The sequence below is a fragment of the Helianthus annuus genome, chromosome 9 (genome assembly GCF_002127325.2).
Source record: "Helianthus annuus cultivar XRQ/B chromosome 9, HanXRQr2.0-SUNRISE, whole genome shotgun sequence".
NCBI classification, from domain to species: domain Eukaryota; kingdom Viridiplantae; phylum Streptophyta; class Magnoliopsida; order Asterales; family Asteraceae; genus Helianthus; species Helianthus annuus.
This window is the reverse complement of record NC_035441.2, coordinates 157,265,440-157,284,321: the sequence shown is the minus strand read 5'-3', so window position 1 is coordinate 157,284,321 and position 18,882 is coordinate 157,265,440. Positions and strand designations below refer to the sequence as shown.

At 36.9% G+C, this 18,882-nt stretch overlaps 3 protein-coding genes and 1 long non-coding RNA gene across 5 annotated transcripts; 2 read left to right on the top strand and 2 right to left on the bottom strand.

Moving 5' to 3' along the window:
- Window positions 1-691: 691 nt before the first annotated feature.
- Window positions 692-1,837, bottom strand: LOC110876558. Its single transcript, XM_022124726.1, has one exon. The coding sequence runs from the start codon at window positions 1,835-1,837 to the stop codon at window positions 692-694; it is 1,146 nt and encodes a 381-aa protein (XP_021980418.1).
- Window positions 1,838-3,210: 1,373 nt separating this feature from the next.
- Window positions 3,211-5,941, bottom strand: LOC110874805. The gene is made up of 3 exons (XR_004867638.1): window positions 5,598-5,941; window positions 4,360-4,425; window positions 3,211-3,757 (listed from the first exon to the last, which is right to left on the bottom strand). It is a non-coding gene; the product is annotated as an uncharacterized LOC110874805 (long non-coding RNA).
- A 545-nt stretch (window positions 5,942-6,486) lies between these two features.
- On the top strand, window positions 6,487-15,018 carry LOC110879125 (CSC1-like protein HYP1). Of its 2 annotated transcripts, XM_022127539.2 has the most exons (11): window positions 6,496-6,773; window positions 7,158-7,259; window positions 7,688-8,008; window positions 8,097-8,249; window positions 8,382-8,445; window positions 8,538-8,747; window positions 8,858-9,046; window positions 10,139-10,437; window positions 10,521-10,797; window positions 13,938-14,447; window positions 14,527-15,018. In XM_022127539.2, the coding sequence occupies exons 3-11, from the start codon at window positions 7,728-7,730 to the stop codon at window positions 14,674-14,676; spliced, it is 2,133 nt and encodes a 710-aa protein (XP_021983231.1). In that variant the 5' UTR covers window positions 6,496-6,773; window positions 7,158-7,259; window positions 7,688-7,727; the 3' UTR covers window positions 14,677-15,018. The 2 variants fall into 2 exon arrangements, with proteins under 2 accessions (XP_021983230.1, XP_021983231.1); XM_022127538.2 differs by lacking the exon at window positions 7,158-7,259 and having other exon boundaries at window positions 6,487-6,773.
- Window positions 15,019-15,955: 937 nt separating this feature from the next.
- On the top strand, window positions 15,956-18,079 carry LOC110874807 (ethylene-responsive transcription factor ERN2). The gene has a single exon (XM_022123225.2). It carries the CDS (start codon window positions 16,607-16,609, stop codon window positions 17,783-17,785), a length of 1,179 nt encoding a protein of 392 aa, XP_021978917.1. The 5' UTR covers window positions 15,956-16,606; the 3' UTR covers window positions 17,786-18,079.
- Window positions 18,080-18,882: the final 803 nt, after the last annotated feature.

The following is an 18,882-nucleotide window of genomic DNA, read 5'->3' as shown; positions in this document are numbered from 1 at the left end:
CAGCTGTACGAATCTTGAATCCCACGAACGATCGTATAGCATTTCATTCGCGATCGTTGCCTAGCCTGCTTGAGTTAATCAATATGGCGGTTCCGAAATCACCCGAATGGAACTTGAGTACGGGTGGTACAATCCAGAACCTGCACAATCAAAGCAAAACAGAACCCAACGCAGCACCGACTCTAAAAACAACCCAAACCACTAATTTAGACTCAATATACAAACTAAAGGACTCAAAATACAAAATAAAGGCCAAAACACAATTGAACCGGTTCATGAAGGCCTCGCACGACGCGGAGGGGGCTCGCGTTACGCGGCGGGTCGAAACAATTTAATTTTTGAACCTTCACCCCTCGCGTGACGCGAGGGGGCTAGACGTTGCGCGACGGGCCAGTTTTGGCAGAATGTTTCGTCTGATTTCAAGTTCCATGCCTTAGAAAAATTTTCACAAATTTCCACACCCATCCAAAACCCTCACAAATGTTGCTAAGTGTCCAAGACACTTACCTGGACCTCTTTTCGCATTATTCCCTGCAAATCTTTAGCGATGTACCCCTGCAAACGACTCAAACCACAAACAAAGACCCGAAAAAAAAAACTAACAAAAACGATACTAACTACTCTAAAAACGGAAAATAACGAAGACACAAATTATACAAACTCTACAAACGAATTGCAACTTCTCACATACTTATGGAGGATCATGGAGATGCAACTCACCTCCAAACATACTCTCGCGGGCTGTAGCACCACTATATGTATCGCCCAAATCAACCCGAAAACCCTCATCTCTTTCAAAACCTCTCAATTCCGCGTCTAGCGTTTTGAATCCACATTCCCCATGTTGAAATCTATCCCCACACTGAGGTTTGCTCAGTGTCTTAATCCTAGATTCTAAACGCTCCACTCTCTCCTCTAATTCCTCTAACTTTCTATCCGGTGGGTCCCCACACTTAAATCCTGTCCCTTTCTCTAAACTCGCATCACTAACATCCCTCTTCTCATCTCTCTCATCTTTCTCACACTCCCCCACTAACGAAACCGAACGCACTCTGTCAGTATGCCCATTCGAACTCATAACCTCAAAAACTACTGATTCCTCGCCCGCTCTAAGTGTGATGGTGCCTAAAGAGACATCTATTAGAGCTTTAGCGGTGTTTAAGAATGGGCGACCTAAAATTAACGGTATGTTTTCATCGGCTTCCATGTCTAGAATAACGAAATCGGCCGGAAAAACAAACTTGTCCACCTTAACAAGCAAATTCTCCACTATTCCCCTCGGGTGTTTCACGGACCTATCAGCTAAGGACAGTGTCATTCGAGTAGGTGAAAGCTCGCCTAAGTCTAGCTTCTCATAGAGAGAAAAGGGCATCAAATTAATGCTAGCACCTAGGTCGGCTAAGGCTCTAGTGTTTGTGTGACTACCGAATAGACAAGGAATAGTGAACACACCGGGATCGGTAAGCTTTTCGGGCAACTTATTTGAAACGATGGCCGAACACCCTCCATGCAATGGGACATTAGACAACTCACCTAAATTCTCTTTATTCTTAAGAAGGTCCTTCAAGAATTTTGCATATTTTGGCATGGACTGGAGTGCCTCTATAAACGGAAGATTAATCTTCAATTGCTTGAAGATATCTAAGAACTGCCCGTATTCCCTCGAGTATTTTTGATTCTTAAGGCGCGAGGGAAACGGAACATATGCGTGATTCACATAGGGTGAAGGTCTAACGTCTATGGGCTTTTTCTCAACTTTCTTCTTACTTTGAGATTCACCGGGCTGTGCGGTACTTGCTGGGCTTAGCCTCTTTTGCACTTTGCCGGGAGCCTCCATCTCTATCACTTCATCTATAATGTCTCCATCCTCATCGACCTCTCTCTCTTCTACGCTCGGGTTCCCTACGGTTCTGCCACTACGAGTGGTAATGGCTTTTACATGAGCGTTGGGGGTTAGGTTGGGTGTTAGCTGCAAACTGACCTGGTAATCTTTCATCTAACTTCCTAGACATATCACTTACAACCCTAGAAAGGTCTTGGACCGCAGCTTGGTGATTCTTAAGCATAAGATCATGTTCACTAAGTTTCTTTTGGGTATTTTGATCCCTAACAATCAGTTGACTCATCATGGACTCCATTCTTTCCATGCTACCCCCTAAATCAAAACTTGAACCTTGATCTGTTTGAACCTGGTTATTTGACCCCCCATCCTTAACTTGCCCATTTAAACCCCCACTGAAAAGCGAACCTAGACCTCTATTTGGATTTTGAGCTATTTGAAAACCAGGAGGTCCATTTGAGCGAAAATTGTTATTATTATTAAAATTATTATTATTATTACTTCGCCAACCCGAGCCAAGATTATTGTTACCCAACCCGCTAGACTGACCTCTACCAAACCCTCCTCCTAAATAATCACATTGCTCCTCACCAACTAGTAAAGGACATGCACTCGTGTCGTGACCACCTCGACAGTACTCACACTTATCAACCTTAGCTCTAATCTCCTTAAGCTCTCGAGTGATGTTTTCCAAAACAGAGGCTAAACTAGGGTCCATGGTGACATGGTTCACCCCTTGGGAGGGTGCACTAGTAGTGGTATTTGAATTACCACTTTGGTGCCTCTGATCGGATCGTGATTGGGATTGAGACTTAAAAAGGGTTAGTTTTATGCCTTATTTGATGTAATTTATATGTTGCATTTTACACATCACCCCGCCCGTATTCTTGTGGTATTGTTAAGAAAAACACATTACACCCTCTTCGTTTCGACGTTATTGGGTAATCACGATTGCGTTAAACTCTGGTTTGACATACAGCTTACACCCGTACATCATGTTAGTAACTTGTATATATTTATCATGTTGGATATGAGCACAGTTAAAACATTTTCTTATTATGCCATGTATTCAAACTTGTATACTCGCCAACATATTTGTTGATCATTATTTTAATAACTGTTGCAGGTTGATAGATAATGAAATGAAGAAACACAGTTAGGGTGGACATAGTAAACACGCCTAATGATAAACAATTATTTATGTTACATGTTTTGTTGCTACAATTTGTCTATGATTGGTTTTGTTGAACAATGTATTCACTTTAGCTTTTTATGAAATTTTGATTAATTATATATTGTCGCAATCTAGTGTTATGATACTATGAACAATCATATTTCCGTCTCACTCCGATGTTTCTGCCATAGGTTGAGGTATGACAACAGGGGATTAAAGAAATTAGCCGTTCAAAAAAAAAAAAAAAAACTAAAAAACATCATCTTCTACATATGTACACTACCTACCGCTGCAATAACCAACTCCCAAAAATAATTTCGGCCACATCTCCAACATATTCACTTCGAATTTTTATCAATCATAATTTCAAGGGGTGCAATCGGGGGACTTGAGGGAACTTTCAAGGAGGCGATCAGGATTTTTGCTCAAAAATACACTAATTCTTTTTGTTAAGGGGTGCGTGTCACACCCCCAAAATCCACAAGCGGAGTATCACAGCAGGAGGCGTGACTGACCAGGATCCAGCCACCAATCATATTGAACAATATAATTAAATAAGTAAAAGTCCAAACCAACCAATATAATTGGTGTCAAAACAGTTTAACAAGTCTATGTTATCAGCGGAAGAAAATAGTTCAAACCCAAATCATAAGTTTAAAAGTTCATAAGTTCATCATGAACACTCAATGTCCATGCTCCACAACGACACCTCCTATGCAAGCTCCTGCTAAGTACCTAACGACCTGCAAGGCATGTAACAACGAATCAACAACAATGTCGAGCGAGTTCACAGTTGGTTGTCCAGTTTAATATTGTTCCAAAAACCATAAGTTGTTTCGAAAACCACGAGTTATCCAATTCCTTGTTTCCCAAACCATAACCAGTGGGGGCTTCCCCATGTTAACCAGTAGACCCGTTACCATATCGACTACTGACTGTAGTTATGTTTATGCGCCCTGCGTCAATGTCTATCATCATTGACTAGTGCCCAAGTCCATTAGTCCACGCCCGTCCTCTGCGGCACGGTGTGAGGCTTGTCAAACCTAATAGCGCTATTTAACTAATGACCCGTTCGCCATTGGCCCGACGATTAAGTCGATATAAAATGAGGGACTTAATGATAGAGTTTTGTCTAGTGTCTATCAATGTTGTCACCCTTCAGTTAATAGGGTGGGAGTACGTGTCCTACCCAAAGAGAACACACAGGTTTCAATGTTGTCACCTTTCACCTAAGAGGGTGGGAGTACGTATTCTACCCAAGGAGAATACGCAGGCTTCCTTATTAAACGTTAACCCATTCCCAAACCACCGGGAATCCTATGGCTTGTAGAAAGTGTGGACTCACCTTAGATTAGCTCGGCAGATTAAGTTATGGAAAGAAATACATAAGGTGGAACCAGTCAATCACGTCCTAACATGATTACCGTTTAAGGGTTAGTGGGTGTGCTCACGCGGAAACACGAATCCTACACGTATCTAGCACGTAGCACATTTTATCATACAATACCAATATCATGCATGCATTTACCACGACATTGCTTAGCGACAACACAAGTGTCACAAAAAAAACTTAAAATACTCTTCAATAAATATTCAGCCATATAGTGCATTTTCGGCAGTTTTCGGATTGTTATCCAGAATAGTTCGTGTATAAAAAAATTTCCAAAAAATTACAGAATGTGTTAAACGACCCAAATATTATTGTGTCAAAATCTCGGGATCCAATTCATCACCAATTATTTTATAAAATTCATTTACCGGGCTGCAATCAGATTCGTCACTTTCTGACTGCAGTCCACGGAAAAAATCATTTAAAATTCATCGTAAGTCCGATTGACGAAATTCCAGTTTGAGAATTACAACGACATCAGTGGCCATCTACAGTACAAATTTCATATCAAAACTCCAATTACGCAGCAAGTTATGACCCAAAACATATGACCCATTTACTGCAGATTTTCGCAGCTTCAGTGTTTGTTCGTAAATAATTCGTTAAGCATATCAAACGGTGTCGAAAAATTATGATTCTAGTGCCATATGATTCATATTTTAAAATAACACGTTATAGACTCAAGAAAATCTAGATTTCGTTATATTATGACCCGGTTACAGCCGATACAAGTCGGCTGTAACGTTCAGGACAGAACTTGTTATCATTATCCGAACCGCGTATGCACACCATTAGCGAACCCGTTCAGTTAGGACATTAATCACAGCAAGTTTTTGGTAACTTATGTCAAGTTTATCACTATAATTCGCTAACATTAACAAGAATACTCAGCTTTAACTACTATGCAGCAACATAGTCATAACCATACTACAACTTATAACATCTCTTGTTACTCTTGCCCCAAAACCCGATTCTAACTCAGTCCCCTAACCCACCAGATTTACCCCACATAATCATGACCATCATTTAACCACGTACACTAACATCGACAATCCCAAACATGCAAGATAACTGATTGTAATCATGTCTATAAGCAGCCTAAAGCATCAACATGCGATCATCATAACATCAAACTATCCTAACGATCATAAAACTCACACATATAAACAACCGAGAAAGGAGACAAGCCTAACCGTAATGAAGAGGGAGAGAGAGCTCGGTGAGATAGAGTGTACCGAGGAGGAAGAGAGCGACCAGCGGATCTTCTACCTCCTACTGTCGTAAACAGAAGAGAGAGGGAGGGAACTAGGGTTGTAGTTCGTGATTCAAGTTGTGGGTTCTAGGGTATGCTTGCATATTTATTAGATGGGTCTTTGGGTGGGGCAATTATTGGGATGGGGCATGTGGGTTAAACGTAACATGGGCCACCAGAAACATAATTAGATTTGGCAACATGCATACATGTTCAAAAATTACTATGGATTCTTGGGGTGGTTTAGAACCAAAGGCATGGCTCTAGATATGGGAACATTTATGGGTTTTAGGGATGGGTTGTAAATAAATGAGTATGACTATGGGGAGCACCTAAATGAAAGTGTGCAACATTGAATTAGATAATTGTTGCTTATTATTATTATTTTTATACAATCAACTAACAAAATAATAACTACTAACTAATATAAATGTATAATAATCAACTTATGGTCCGGGCCTCATAAGTTCGAGTTACACGGGTGGATAAGATCGACAAGTGAGATATGAGCTTTGGTTCAAACGGTTCAGGTTGATGGATTTGGTTTCGACTACACGTTTGCACACTATAAATTAAATAAATATAAATTTAAGTCGTCGGATAAGATAAGTGTATATTTATTTTGTAAAAGCGAAACGAACGATTCTTACCTCGAAGTTACGGGTTGTCACAGTGCGCTTGCCCACCCACCACTAAGTTTAGATATGCCCCTGCCTGGGTCAAGTGTTAGGGGCTAGGGTTGACAACTTGACATCCAAAAAAAAAAAAAAATTTGTAAACCCGGTAAGAACACTAGCTATCTATTTTAGACAAGAGGCCCGGGGAGCGATACAAGTTTATACCACAAATGCACATCTCAAAACTAACGAATTCATCATAAATGCATCTCCAAACTCACGGAATCCGTTAACGGGTAACGAAACACACACAACCGACTGAAACCCAAACCAATTTGACGGCGTTAAACGGTGAATGCAGCCTTTCTAAATCTTGCACGTACTCCGATATGAGTCGGTTAACATTTTGTGTGGACGATGCTTAAAAATGAATTCAGCTTAAGATTCCTCCCTTCATTTCTCTTTCCGTATCTATAGCCGTAAACTTATCATCGATTCAGGTCACAAATCTCCTCAACTTTCAACTTTTCTGCATAAATTGCTAAATTCATTTGCAGTTCTGTAGTTTTTCTTTCTTTTGTTAGGGATTTGATGTGTAGTTATCGTTACTAGCTTTGAATTTGTTCTATTTTATCTCAATTCGTATCTGTTGCCGTACAATTATCGTTAATTCAGGTGATGTTTTTGTTAAATTGTTGACATTTCGGTTGAAGTCGTTAGTAGCGGTAGTTAAATATATGTGTATTTTTGGAATTAGATGTCCAGTTTTTTTTTGTACTTAGTGCTGTTGTTAGGGTCTAGGGTTTCAGTTGACTCTTCATTCCTTTCATAAGACATCTGATTGTTCTACTTTGATTTTTGATTTAAATCTATTAGTTTTACAGGGATATTAACACCACCGTTATTGCATTTTCGATAGTAGCATTGGTTTTGCTATCCAAAAGGGTTGCGGCGCAGCTTGTTGCTCGTTTACCTGCCACTTTATTGTAATCTTCCTTCTAACATCAATTAAACTTTTATTGAAATAAAAGAAAAAAAATTAACAAGTCCAACTTAGCTCGCAAATTCGTGTACATTTCGTAGTTGTTAGTTAACTTCACTACCATTTTTCTTGGATAAAGAGATAAGTATAAACGGAATATTGCTGTTATTTTTGTTGGTTTCATGGTTTCATAGCTCACTGGACAGTTTTTTCAGTTTCTGATTTTATTCTAGGGTTATGCACTTTTAGCTGATAATGTAACTTGCTTGAGAAATTTGTTTCACTTTCGATTGTTAATATTTCTTTTCTTGTTCAGTGATTATGAAACATTTTTGATTTACCAGTCATATGATTTCCAATACTTTGATCCCTATTTTAGAAGCTGATTTTGTTATTTTCATGTATCGTACTTTTTTGGACTGTTAAAAACAGAGACACTTCTTAGTAGCTGCGGTTTCTAGCATCCTGAAGGATGATTCTTTCTGCGCTTTTGACTTCTGTGGGAATAAATCTTGGTTTATGTTTCCTATTCTTCACTCTGTATTCCGTATTGAGGAAACAACCTGGTAATGCTGACGTTTACGCGCCACGTTTAGTTGCCGAAGGAAAACTTGAACCGAGAATTAATTTCAACTTGGAAAGGTTACTGCCTTCTGCCGGTTGGGTGAGCAGCTCGTGGCATCCCACTGAAGAAGAACTCCTCAGCCGCGCTGGTTTAGATGGTGTTGTCTTTATGCGCGTTATTATCTTTAGGTAACCAACTCTCAAACTGTAAAACTTTTGAAATTTTGTTATCCTATCATACACAAGAAACCGATGTATTCTTTTTTACTTATTGCAGTTTGAAAGTATTTGCTTTTGCTGGGGTAGTTGGCCTTTGTGCTCTTCTACCAATCAATTTTATGGGTAATCAGATAGTTATTGATTTTTCTGACTTTACAAACAAGTCTCTGGAATCATTCAGTATTTCAAACGTCAACGATGGATCTAAAAAGTGAGTTTTCAGTTTTCACCATCTTGTTATCGTGTATTCTCGTTCTGTACTTAAATCTTAATCATGATGTCACCTGTTTTATCTTAGATAATTATTTGTTTTAATGGATGCATGTTTCTGTGGTTTCTGAAGGTTATGGGTTCACTTTGGTGCAGTATATGCCTTCACTGCATTTGTCTGCTATCTTCTTTATCTGGTAATCATTTGTAAATTCTATTTTCACCAATAAATACTTGAACTTTTTCACATTGGGTTACTGAGGAATTAATGTATTATTATAATCTGCAGGAGTATCGTTATATTTCTTTGAAAAGGCTTGCGTACTATTACTCTTCCGAGCCTAAGCCAGACCAGTTTACTGTATTGGTTAGAGGTATCCCAAAGTCATCTGCAGAAAGCTTAAGTGCGAACGTTGAGAAGTTTTTCTCAGAATATTATCCTTCATTATATCTGTCACATTACATGGTGTATCACACTACCAAGATTCAGAAGTTAATCGTAAGTGACCTTTTGAAGCTTACACGTGTGTGTTAAATTATGATCCTATCGTCAACATCTTTGATCCCTTTCACTCATCTAATTCTTTTTGTATCATTATCTCATTCTAGAGTGAGGCTGATAAGGTGAGTAGAAGGCTTGCTTATCTGAAGTCAACACAAAAGACTTCTCAAAGGTATGGGCGCGTTGGATTTCTTGGGCTTTTTCGGCCCAAAATCGATCTCGTGGAGTATTATGAAAAGAAGTTAGAAGAACTAGAAGATAATGCGAGGACGCAACAATCATTACTTAGTGGGAAGGTGAGTTTATTAATATGTGAACCTCATGTTAAATGGAAGCTATGCTTATAAAGTTATAAGACTTTGACATAAATTTGTGGAAGTTCGTGAAACGGATCGAGAATCCTACGATTAAGTGTATAGATACATTCGAGACGGAAGTTTGGATAGATAGAACAAATTCAGTAGAAATTTCGGCAGCATATCGGCTTCATCACAACATTTATTATTACAGGAAGAGTTTACATCGTTTAAGCACCAGGAGTGAACAAGCGTGTTCAAACTCCAAAAATCCAAAACTTATGGTGTCCAATGCATGTCACTCCTATTTATACTACACAGTCATGCGTTGGGAGCTACAACGCATGACTCATGCGTTAGCACACACTCACGCATGTCTCATACGCTACGTATGTCACATACTTGCGTATGTCTCATGCGTTGACTACAACTCATGCTCTAATCCATAGTCACAGGAAACGCAGATCCCCCCTTGAATCCCGAATCGGTTCAGCCGTACCAGAATCGGGTACAGAATCGAACCATTCGGCCTGGGTTCGTGAACCAGATCGGAAAAAAGGTCGTACCCGATTATCACAATACTCGTTCCGAATCACTGAAAAACGTGTTTCCGATTGAAAAATTCGCCGTTTCGGAACGATTCGATTCGCGTACCAGTCAATAGATGCACGAATTGCAAACGTGTTTAGACACTTTTCCCGCCTTTTTAATGGACTATGCTATGAATTATGATTATGGTTATGAAATGCTTTTGAATTTTGGATATGATTATCAAATTTGTTTTTCAGATTGGATTTTTTTATAAACTATATTCTAATAATTGTTTTATATACGATACGACGTACCAAACTATATGGTACGCCGTACCGCGTACCAAATTGGCGTTCCGAATGAACCTACCCCCTCGTACCGAATTTTAAAATTTCACGAACTACGTACCCGTTTTCGTTCCGCGAACCGGATCGAACCGCGATCCATGTGACTATGCTCTAATCTATACATATACAACATACGCTCCATCTAGCCTATTCGCATAGTAACGGACACACAAAATGCACTAACAATTTGTGTTTAAATGATCAATTTTAACAGGAAGTTCCTGCTGCTTTTGTATCGTTTAAGTCACGGCTTGGTGCTGCGGTAGTTTTACATGTCCAACAAGGAGAAAATCCTACAGAGTGGCTTACTGAGCGGGCCCCACAACCGGAGGACGTATACTGGCCTTTCTTTTCCGCATCGTTCATAAGCAGATGGATCGGGAATGTCATGGTGATTTTCGCGTGTGTTATTCTTACAATTTTGTTCTTCATTCCTGTTATAATAGTGCAGGGTCTGACTAATCTGGATCAGTTGGAGACCTGGTTCCCTTTTCTGAAAGGCATATTGAATATGTGAGTGTATACTATAACTATTTTTCTAATAATCTTCTTCATCGAGATGTTGAAATTACTTTCCTACCCTCTTCGACTTGCAGAGCGTTTATAAGTCAGGTCATTACGGGATATCTTCCGAGTTTAATTCTCAAGATGTTTTTATATCTGGTGCCACCTGTCATGATAATGTTATCGTCTATTCAAGGGTACGTGGCGAACAGTCAGATAGAGAAAAGTGCATGTAACAAGATGCTCTGGTTCACCATATGGAACATATTCTTTGCAAACGTTTTATCCGGATCGGTTTTATATCGCGTTAATATCTTTCTGGAGCCTAAGGAAGTACCAAATATATTAGCTGTTGCTGTTCCAGGACAGGTATACACATGTTATTAGGTACCCTTTTTATCTTTTACCCTAAACAAATTGATATAAATAATATTTGTTAATAAGATTCAAATAAAGAATATATCCTAAACAAATAGATATAGATAATATTTGTTTATTTGTTAATAAGATTCAAATAAAGAATATATTATTTTAATATATGAATTTTATATTTTACTATTTTTGTTCCATTTATATTTATTCAGTCTTTACTTTATGATAGGATAATAAAATTGAATTATAATAAAATAAGCATAGGTAACTCATGGCATCTACTGATGTTTTAGATTTTTAATGTAAAAATATAAGTGAAAATACATGTAATAATTTTATCTTTTTATCTTTTACTGTTTTGTTTTCCATTTATATTTATCTATTTTATTATTTGGTATATAAAATTAAATTTATTCAAAACGTGCAATACACGGGTTTTTTTTTAAATATAATTTTTTTATTATTTAGTATATGAAATTACGTTTATTCAAACTGTGCAAAACACAGGTTTTTAAAGATGTAACTTTTTTATTTTTTGATATATAAAATTTCATTTATTCAACCCGTACAACGCACGTGATTCTTAAAGATATAAATTTTTTATTATTTAATATATAAAATTACATTTGTTCAGTTCGTGTATTACACGAGACTTTTAAAGATATACAAACTTACACTTATTATTTGCTATACAAAATTACATTTATTCAGTCCCTGCAATACACGTTGTTTTTAGAGATATATCATTTTTATTATTTGGTATATAAAATTAGATTTATTCAACATGTACAATACACGAGTGATTTTTTAATGATATAACTTTTTATTATTTAATATACAAAATTACATTTATTCAACCTGTATAATACATAGGGTTTTTAAAGATATAATTTTTTTATTATTTGGTATATAAAATTATATTTATTCAACCCGTACAATACAAGAGTTTATATAATACAAGAAATAAAATGGGGACATTTTCAATTGGGTTGAGATGCATGTATTGATACCAAGACTTTTCTTTTCAATAAGTAACGCACACAATTGTAGTAAAACTGAGTAAAAAAAGAGTAAAGATAGTTGCATATTTCTTTAGGGAATATTGGATTTCAATAATAAAAATTATTCGTCGTTGGTTGCCAATAGTATCAACTTAAAAAATAACCATTGGCAGTCCCAACTATTAACATATTGGCCTCCAATGGAACCTGACTAACAGAACCCTGACGTCGTTAGTCTCTGATCGCTGGAATAGCATTTTTGGCCGGAAAACTCAATTTTTTGTCCTAAACCTCTTTGTAACCTTATTACTTATTTTAGGAACTTTTTTATACTAAAAGCCCCAATTATTGGGTCGCTACTCAACATTTTCGTTTAAAACCTTTTTGTAACCTTAGATAGGACCTTTTAGAAACCTTTTTCTGGCGACTGGAGACTAACAACATTAGAGTTCTGTTAGTCAGAGTCCATTGGAAGGCAATATGTTAATAGTTGAGACAATCAGTAGTTATTTTTGAAATTGGAACTGTTAGCGGCCAACGGCGAATAGTTGAGATTATTAAAATCCAATATTCCTTTCTTTAGTTCAACTTTTTCCAAATTTTGTTGGTGTGAATCTAGATGACTTTATTTTTTATTTTATAGTTTTAGGAGGTTTATCTCATGAAATTCAATGTTATTAGAGGTTTGTCCCATGAAATTCAATGTTATTAATGACAACGGATGAATTTATCATGTATGTTCATTCAAAACTATCAACAGTAGATTAAAATTAATAAGTATTTACAAATAATAAATTATATTGTTTTCATTAATCAACCCGTGTAAAACACGGGGCCATAACCTAGTATGTTATATATAATGCATAACACAAGGGCATTTTAAGATACCCAAAATGAGGGTAAATTAGTCTTTCAAACACTAATTACACTTTAATCCCCTCATCTTTAACAAAGTTATAGATAATTAGTTAGTAGTAGTCACACTTATGCCCTTATAAAAAACTAACTACCCCCATGATTCATAAATGTTCATAACTTTTTTGTACGCTAATATATTTTTTTTTTAAATTACACCATAAAAGCGAGTATTTTAGTTTCTTTAATTTGAGTATAGTATTGCTATAGTTTTTTAATTAAAAAATTTGATATGTTACCTGATTAAGAGTGTCTAAGAGTGACCAATAACTGAATCGTTAACCGAAACTGAACCGAACCGAAAAGAGACGTAACCGAACTGAAATCAACCAAAAACTGAATTAACTGAAAACCGATTAACCGAAACCCGAATTAACCAAAATCAGTTATCGATTTTTTTTGTACCCTCGTATAACCAAAATTAACCGAATTGAACCGAACCGTTCATATTTTCATATATTTTAAGCTTTTATACCTTCGGTTCATGTATTTCATATTTATACCACCATTTTATGTATTTATACTTACATTTCATGTATTTATACCTCAATTTCATGTATTTCTAAGCAAAAGTTTAAGCCGAAGTTTGGGGTTGGCTATTAACCGAAATTAAACGAATCAAACCAAAATCCGTCAGTCTAACCGAATAAACCGAACTGATTAACCAAAAACCGATTGGTTAATAAAATAGACTAATCGATGACGTTGGTTTCAGTTGTGGATAATAACCGAACCAACCGAACAATGCACACCCTAGCAGTGTCTGTGTTTCCCGACGCATCACACGGGCACCCTTCTAGTCTATGCAGTTGATGTCGGTGATATATCAGTGATATATCGGTTATATCGGTCCCTTAGTAAAATATCGGTGTCAAATATCGGTACCGATATTATCGGCGATATTGACCGATTTAACCGATATATCACCGATATTGGACCGATATAACCGATATATCACCGATATTTGACTGATATAACCGATATATCACTGATATATCACTGAATTATTGGTGTTAAATTGCTATATATATAAATTCTGCATTATATTAAAATTACCGATATCTCACCGAGATAACCTATATCTCAAATATCGGTCCTTGACGGATATCCGATATTTTACCGCATTAACTGCATAGCTTCTAGTGTAATATTATTATAAATTGTGAGATCTCTATTAGAAGATGATGCTAATATAGTAATATATGAACACCTTTTTTACAGGCTACATTCTTCGTAACATACGTTGTGACAAACGGCTGGACTAGTACAGCTTCGGAACTTTTGCGCTTGATGCCCCTTGTTTCGAATTTTGTGGGAAGAATTTTTTTCACAAAAGCTGATGAAAAGTTTGAACTGCCTTCACTGCCGTACAGCAGTGAGATCCCGAGCATTCTCTTATTCGGACTTCTTGGCATTACATACTTTTTCTTGTCGCCGTTAATTCTCCCATTTCTACTGGTTTACTACTGTTTGGCATACATCATTTACCGTCACCAGTTGCTGAATGTTTATTCACCAAAATTTGAGACTGGTGGAACCTTTTGGCCAATTGTGCATAACTCGATGGTTTTTTCGTTGATACTGATGCACATGATTGCTGTGGGTATATTTGGTCTGAAGAAACTTCCGTTGGCTTCCAGTTTGACTATTCCGCTCCCGATCATCACTCTTTTGTTTAACAGCTACTGCCGGAAGCGCTTCTTACCGGTCTTCAAGGGTTATCCTGCTGAGGTTTGTTAAAACATGATGATCCACACTAAACAAACTTTGGTTACGATTGTGTCCGCTAAAAATACTACTTGTTGTACAGTGCATGATAAAGAAAGACAGAAGTAACGAATCAATGTCGGATTTTCATGAGAGACTAGCCACTGCATATCAAGATCCAGCTTTGAAGCCGATTCATTTCTCTAGACGAACCGATAGCCACAATGCCCCACTTCTTGCTTCTGAGACATGAACAGGTTAAATGCGTGTGCATCATTATGCAAGTTTGACACATGCCTGGTACGATCAACACATCTGGACCGGTTGTCTATATACCTTTCTGCGCAGATGGATTGAATGTGTGCTCTTTTACTGGTAAAATTGCCTTCGACACTCTTTTTGTTCTGATCATAGTTATAGAAATGAGACCGGACCTGGCTTGACCCGTTTTAGGTAATCTTGTTGTCTAGGATGTAAATTAGCTTTGTTATGTTGAAGATACAATAATGTATGATTTACGATGGGTAAGCTTGTTTTCTTATTTCCAGATGATAGTAATAAAAATAATATCATCAAGCGCTTTTCTTTTCTTGAAGCCTCAAATAGTATCTAGCAAATACCATGTATTTTATGTACTATGACAATGTATATCTTCAACCGTTCTTTTTTCGATTCATGTTCTTCAGAAACTTGATTGTTCTTAATGTTGTGACACACTATACATTCTTCGTATATTTTTGTTGTGTTTCAGTTGTTAAGTCTCGGTTTCTGCTTACTAAATTCCTGCAAACTCGTTGTTCCTTGTAACTTGGTTAATTATGACTTGCACAAATTTACAATGATCAAATTCTGAATGTAAAGCTACAGTGACTTGTACCTTGTGCAATTAAAGTTATACTTTGCGTCGGACCTTGTTATTTCTGCTCTTCAAAAGGTCAGTGAATTCTTTTTGTGAGTTAAATCTTGATTAGTTATTATAATTTCCATATGAATATGTCGTTTGACTAGTTTTAGGTGGTTATAGAAGATGGCATATGCCTAGATTCTTCTGTATAGTCCTTTTAGTAGAGTTGAATATACAGTCATGTAGTTTTAAAACGTATTAAATATATCAAGATTGAGGGTAACCACCGCTCTGTTCATGGATTGCCACATGGAGGAATAAGAATGGTCTTTGACTTATAATTGCCATTTTTCCTAATAAAACATTAAACCCAAACCCCTTTATAACATATTTATCTTAAGCCCAACCCAAAGATCTCAGGATAGAGATTTAGCATTAAATATTTACTCATTTTTTATTACAGTATGATAATGTTATTCACAATTTACAAAACTATCTTTTTCATCACTGTGTCAAAAATTTAAGATAATCATATATATAGAGTCAAACCTAACCATCTTAATGAATTGATAATGTATAGGTATAATATATATTACTTGCATAATTTAAGTTCTGATATTTGTTAACTGTGTCAGTTTGTATATTAAATTGATGTGGATGTCAGCATTAGTTGCCATTAGTCAATTTTGTACTCTGGCTTTTAAATTCACTATTAGATTATTCATCAATGGTGAAAATAACAATAGCTTGAGCGCCTAAGAAGATTTTGGCGAGTTTCTGCTTGTAACAGTTTTGTCCAACACACACGTTTTGCCCTACTGACCAGATTTAACTGAAAAATAAATGTAAAAATGGGGTGATAATATGGAAATGTCAGAATATATTAATACGTTTATAATGGTGGAGATAAAATAAATGAAAGTATTATACTCCTTGATTAGGTAGGGAGAAGCGTCCAAATTATACCTTTTAGGCCCAATTATTATAATAATCTAAGAGATGTGACAGCTGAAAAAGAACTATGAACTCTTCAAATCTAAAGGGTTAACTTAATAGATAACGGTCATATACCTGAAGCCTCGACTGTTCTAGTTCTTGAATAGGTCAGGAGGAATCGTCCAAATTATACCTTTTTAGACATCATTAAAATAAACAGAGAGATGTCACATGCATCATGACTTCTTCACCTCCTTACTATTATTTTGACAAGCTCGTTTCTATCTTAATCTCTATATAAACACATCATGATTTAGCTTATTCATATCAGCAACTCACCCACCTCACGAATTAAACACCTTTTGGTTTTTTAAAACTACAATTTACATTTTTAGAGAGGGGTATGGCTAGGAAGAGAAAGCTAGCCACTGCTGAAGAACAGAATCCTGAATTCAACATTGCCTGGGGCGGGATGTTAACCGAGGCAGAGGTAACTGCAGCACTAGGCGGCCCCCGACAAGCCCGGAAGAAGTTTATCGGGGTCCGCCAACGACCATCTGGCCGATGGGTTGCAGAAATCAAGGACACCATACAAAAGATTAGAGTATGGTTAGGCACCTTTGACACTGCTGAGGAAGCGGCTCGAGCCTATGATGAAGCCGCTTGTTTGCTACGCGGAGCCAACACTCGCACGAATTTCTGGCCTTCTCAACCGTTCTCTACCACATCCGCCCTTCCGTCCAAAGTCACAAGCCTTCTTCTTCGTAGGCTTGAAGCCCGGAATAGGTCTTTAACAGCAGCTGCATCTTCACAAAGTACTTCTTTGCTGACCATTAATCATCATGATGAGGTGGCACGACCGGATGAATTTGGAGACAACGTTGAAGCGTTCTCAGATGCGTGCTTTACCGACTTTCTCAGGGATCTTGATGGGTGCCTACCTATCAATGATACAAGCAATCTTTACTGCAACACGAGCTTTGAATCATCTATGCCCGTTCATGTGAATCGTTGTGATGATCAAGTGGTAGCTCCGTGTTCAAGTGAAGATACAAATGGCGGAAGTGTAATACAAGAAGACGAAGAAGAAGAAGAAGAAGAAGAAGAAGAAACAATCGTTCATCTGAATTGTTGTGACGATCAAGTAGTGGGTCCGAGTTCAAGTGAAGATACAAGTGGCGCAAGTGGAATAAAAGAAGATGATGATGAAGAAGAAGCGATCGATTTCAAGTTTATTGATGAAGTTGGATCTGCTTGCAACTTTTCTCCATTTGATATAGCTCAAGAAGCTGATTTGATTCCAAGGGAAGAAGAAGAAAAGCCGTTGACAATAAGTGAAGCAATGAAAAGGATGAAATACGAGCGCAAGTTCTCGGCTTCTCTTTATGCTTTCCATGGTATACCTGAGTGCTTAAAGCGCAAATTCGGGTCCAAAATGCAAAGTCGAGCAAATGAAGAAGCCAAAAAAGTTGAGGTTGTGATGGTTGAAAGTAATAAGGCAAGTGATGTGGGTTCGGTGAGTGGTGGAGAATTGTCACTTTGGAGCTCCCTCGATCTTCCTACCATTTACTATTTTAGTTAGGAATCGAGCTTAGTGTTTATATAGTATATGAGACTTGTTGGTTGTTCGAATAGTGAGAAAGAAACATAATCCTAAAGAATGAATATACCTAATAATTTGTTTCCAAATGTTCTACTATCACAACCTCAACTTCCTTATTCATTTGGACCGAAATTTTCAACTTGTTTAAGTATTTGAGTACTCTTTTTGTTCTGATCATAGTTTTAGATACGAGACCGAGCTAGGCTTGATGTGACTGAATACTCGTTTTTAGGTTTTCCTTGTTGTCTAGGATGTAAAATAGCTTTTTTCATATTAAAGATACAATAATGTCCGATTTGTGATGGTAAGCTTGTTTTGTTATTTCCAGATAATAGTAATATGAACTTTTGTATTAAAATATCATCAAGTGTTTTTCCTTTCTTGAAGCCTTTGAATAGTATTCAGCAAATACTGTGTTTTATGTACTATGACATTGTATATGTTCAACCATTCTTTTTCTCGATCCATGTATTAGAAGTTGATTCCCTAGGCCGTTACTTCACAACCGTTACTAACTTGTTCATAATGTTATGACATTGTACATTTGTCTGGGTTCCAGTTGTTTAGTCTCAATTTCTGCTTAATTAACACTCCTGCTAACACCTCGTATACATGATTAGTTATGACGTGCACAAATTAAAAAAAAAAAAAAGACCAGATCCTAACTGATAAAGCTACAGTGACTTGTACCTTGTGCAGTGAAAGTCTACCTTCCCTTAAACCTGTTTTTTTCAGCTCTTCAAATGGTCAGTGAACCCTTTTGTGAGCTCAATATCGGTTAATTATCATAGTTTCTATATAAATATGCAGTGTGACGAGTTTGAGGTAGTTACCGCAACTACTGCAGATGGCATACGCCCAGATTCTCCTGTATAGGTCCTTTTAGTTACAGCCATTTAGTTTATTAAATATAGTCAGAAGCGGCTCATCTGTTCATAAAATGCCACATGGAGGAATAAGAATGGCAGTTGACCTGTAATTGCCATTTGTTCCTAACTCCTAATAAACATCAAACCCAAACCCTGAATAGTATATTTATGTTAAGCTCAATGCCCATTAAGAAAATAACTCATCAC

Bases quoted from the DNA above. Each gene is read 5' to 3' on its own strand.
- LOC110874807 (XM_022123225.2), top strand. From the start codon at position 16,607: ATGGCTAGGAAGAGAAAGCTAGCCACTGCTGAAGAACAGAATCCTGAA.
- LOC110876558 (XM_022124726.1), bottom strand. From the start codon at position 1,837: ATGGAGGCTCCCGGCAAAGTGCAAAAGAGGCTAAGCCCAGCAAGTACC.
- LOC110879125 (XM_022127538.2), top strand. From the start codon at position 7,728: ATGATTCTTTCTGCGCTTTTGACTTCTGTGGGAATAAATCTTGGTTTA. The intron at 8,009-8,096 runs GTAACCAACTCT...TACTTATTGCAG, and splicing joins ATGCGCGTTATTATCTTTAG to TTTGAAAGTATTTGCTTTTG. The intron at 8,748-8,857 runs GTAAGTGACCTT...ATCTCATTCTAG, and splicing joins CCAAGATTCAGAAGTTAATC to AGTGAGGCTGATAAGGTGAG.